We start from the raw sequence: 3678 nt of genomic DNA on the forward strand, positions 1-3678 counted from the left end.
TAAAAAACCCCCTTTTATTTTCTTTTGTTTTCTAACAAATAATTGATTAAGTAATAGTAATAATAGATTAAAGTTAAGCTTGAACTATTTTCCTCGTGGGAACGATCCAAACCTCGTTGGTTGGGTTCTTTACTTTATACGCCCTCTTGACTTCTTATTTGAGAAGTAAGTTTGAGCGTATCGAATTTTGGCACCGCTGCCGGGGAAAGTAGATTTTAGATTAACTTAAACTTATTATTATAATTTAGTTGTTATTTTCTTGATTTTACTTTGCTTTATTGTTTTCGATTCTTGAAGAACCATCTTCTTTGTATGCCAAATACACGGAGAGGAAGAGAACCCTTGTTTCCCTACGATCACGAATTAGAGCATACACTACGCAATATGAATCGAAACTTGGGTATTAATGATGATGATCCAAACAAGAACATTCAAGCTCCGGTTGATTTTCATGGTCAGTTAGTACCCAATGATCCGGGTGAAAATCAACAAAGGGGACAAAATCCCGCTCCACGCCCTCAAGAATACTACAGAGGCTATGATAATATAGCAGACTCTTATGAGCCACTTGTCTTGCGCCCTCTACCACCAGGCCACACATTTGTGGTAACTAGTAGTCTGATGGAAATGCTCACTACTAGTGGTTTATTTTCAGGGCTACCTTGTGAGAACGCACATGCCCATATAGCTAAGGTAAGAGCAGTGTGTAAAAGTTGTGTACGGAGGCTTGATTTGGATTTGGATGTAATAGAGCTAAGAGTATTTCATATCTCACTAACGGAAGAGGCTGCTATTTGGTTCATTGAGCTCCCTTATAACTCAATTTTCACTTGGAACAACCTGAGGGACATTTTCATAGCACATTACTACTTGGTCTCAAAGAAACTAAACCACAAAGACAGAGTAAACAACTTTGTGGCACTACCACGAGAGTCAGTTAGTAGTTCTTGGGATAGATTCACCTCGTTTTTTGAAGCGTCCCGAATCACCGCATAGATGATGAGTCACTGAAGGAATACTTCTATAGGGGACATGATGATAATAATAAAGCGGTGTTGGATATGATAGCAGGTGGTTAATATGGGGAGTGTCCTTATGCTGAGATTGCTGAAAAGGTAGAGAAAATCTCCCAAAATAATAAAGCTTGGAGTAATAGGAAGTCAGATACTGGAGAAACACCTTCGCAGTGCAATCCACTCCCAACCCAGCCACAGATGAGATTCGTGAAGAGATGTGCGAGATGAGAACTGAGCTTGGAATGGTATTAAAACATATCACTGGGGGTGCAGAAAAGATAAATGAAGTTAACTACTTGTCTAAACCACCACCAGCTAATGATGAATGCTATTTTGCGGAGGATTACTATGCAGTAAATGAGCAGACGAGGGTTTTCGACCGAGTGCCAAAGGCTCAAATCAGGAGAATTGGTGCTAAGGTCAAGGGAACCAAGGTAGGATCTATGGTAACTATAACAGTAAGGGTCATTATGTCCGAGATGGAAACTACAACCGCGACAACAACTTCAACAAGGGTAACTATGGTAACAGAAATGATAGGAATAGGCCTTATGTCCCTCTTTAAAATCGTGAAGTTACTCCTAGGGATGGTGGAGATAGTATGGCACGAGTTGAGGATATATTGCAAAAAAATGATAAGGAGGTTCGATACTAGTGATGAGCACATTAAAGAGTTAAGGAGTAATTTAGCGTGTATTGGGCAGAAACTCGATACACATGCAATATCAATTAAGCATATTGAGTTACAAATGGCCCAATTATCTGCGACTATGAACAAACGGCAACCGGGAACTCTTCGTAGCAACATTGTCCAAAATCCAAAAAATGATGGAAACAGTATGGCAATCACTTCTCAAGGTGGTAAGGAGAACTTTGACTCATCTATGTCGTCTAAGGAGGAAAATGTGACAAAAGATAATGATAAGGTGTTAGAGGGTAGTGGTGAAGTAGAAGATAACACTGGAAAAGATGCTGAAGTGCCTACAAAGATAATTCCCATGCCTAGACCCCCCACTTTCCTCAAAGATTAGTGAAAAAGACCGAGGATGGTAAATATCGGTGTTTTATAACAATGTTGGAAGCAACTTTCTATTAATGTACATTTCGTAGAAACTCTAGAATAAATGCCCGATTATTCCAAGTTTATGAAAGATGTGGTTACAAAGAAAAGATCAGTCACTTTCGACGATGATGATAGAATGGAGCATTATAGTGCTATTGCTACAAGATATCTCGTACAAAACAAAGAAGATCTGGGTGCATTTACTATTCCTTGTACAGTCGGGTCATTACATTTTGCGAAAGCATTATGTGATCTGGGGGCAAGCATAAATCTCATGCCCCTTTCAGTGTACAAGAAGTTGGGTTTGGGTGACCCAAAGACCACTTCAATGCGGCTACTAATGGACGATTGAACAATGGAAAGTCCTATAAGAATACTCCACGATGCGCTAGTAAAAGTGGAGTCGTTCATATTTCCGACAGATATTTTTATCTTGATTGTAAAGTCGATTTTGAAGTGCCTATTATTCTTGGAGGCCATTCCTTGCTACGGGTAGAGCCTTAGTTGATATGAAAAAGGGGCAGATGAAATTTCGTTTGAACAATGAAGAAGCGACCTTCAACATTTGTAGGTCTAAGAGGTAGAGTTGTGAGATCTAATCAGTATCTGCCATATCCCACAAAAAAAAGATGAAGAAGCACCATGACCTACAAAGTAAAAAACGAGAGTTTATGGTTGGGGATTTGGTGATTTTATAAAATTCTAGGTCGCGTTGGTTTCTGGACAAGCTCAAGTCCAAATGGAATGACCCTTATTTGATTACTCAACTGATCCCTCATAAAGCAGTTGAGTTGAAAACCAAGGAAGGTGAGCAGTTTAAGGTAAATGGACGACGAATGAAACCCTATTTTGGGCAAGCTAAGTCGGCGAATAAAGGAATCAAGGCATACCATCTTGATGAAGGATGAGTAATCAAGTTTCCTCAGTCATGCCGCGACGTTAAGTCAGGCGCTGGTTGGGAGGCAACCCAATACTTATAGTTTTTCTTTTTAGTAATGGTAGCATTTTCTACTAATGGGTTTTAATGAGCGAATGAGTCCATACTTATTTATCATTAGAAAGACCTATTCGTAATAATTTGAGTTTATTCATTCTGTCTTTCTTTATGAATTTTGCAGGCACATCACCAGTAAATTCTGCAGAAAATCACTCTGCAGCAGTCACTGACGAATACATCGATGGACGAATACATTGATGTTGTGGACACTACTGAGGGTGTCCAGATTAAAGAGGTAGTGGATTCCAGGGAACCGGACCCACCAGCTTGCTGATCGTCACTGCTTTGCGCCCCAGGTTTGCTTCACCTACCACTCTTGTATTCCAATTTTTTATGCATTGGGGACAATTGCATGTCTTTTTGTTGGGGGTGGTGTAAATGGAAAGTGAGTGCTAGGGTGAAGTCTGAGTAGCCCAATTCACTATCCTCTTTTGGGGTTTTCTTGCCTGTGTTCTTTTTCCCCAAGAGACTGCTTATTTTTTTCTGTTCAACCGGCATGTCTATATCTTGTGTACATAGTTTAATTTTGAAGCATGATAGCTAAGTGATATCCTAATAAAATAGAAAATGATGCATGACTAGGCATAGTAATTGAGAAATGT

General features: G+C 39.6%; 1 protein-coding gene across 1 annotated transcript; it reads left to right on the forward strand.

The window, feature by feature from the left end:
* Window positions 1-384: 384 nt before the first annotated feature.
* On the forward strand, window positions 385-2431 carry LOC138340199 (uncharacterized). Its single transcript, XM_069291892.1, has 5 exons — window positions 385-932; window positions 977-1071; window positions 1290-1462; window positions 1721-1993; window positions 2159-2431. Exons 1-5 carry the CDS (start codon window positions 385-387, stop codon window positions 2429-2431), a joined length of 1362 nt encoding a protein of 453 aa, XP_069147993.1.
* Window positions 2432-3678: the final 1247 nt, after the last annotated feature.

This window comes from Solanum lycopersicum, chromosome 12 (assembly GCF_036512215.1).
Source record: "Solanum lycopersicum chromosome 12, SLM_r2.1".
NCBI lineage: Eukaryota > Viridiplantae > Streptophyta > Magnoliopsida > Solanales > Solanaceae > Solanum > Solanum lycopersicum.

What these genes read in the sequence shown, in the direction of transcription:
- LOC138340199 (XM_069291892.1), top strand. Translation starts at nt 385, where the DNA reads ATGAATCGAAACTTGGGTATTAATGATGATGATCCAAACAAGAACATT. An exon ending in TTTGTGGCACTACCACGAGA is followed by an intron (nt 933 to 976) that starts GTCAGTTAGTAG and finishes CGTTTTTTGAAG; the next exon opens with CGTCCCGAATCACCGCATAG. An exon ending in GGTGTTGGATATGATAGCAG is followed by an intron (nt 1,072 to 1,289) that starts GTGGTTAATATG and finishes CTGGGGGTGCAG; the next exon opens with AAAAGATAAATGAAGTTAAC.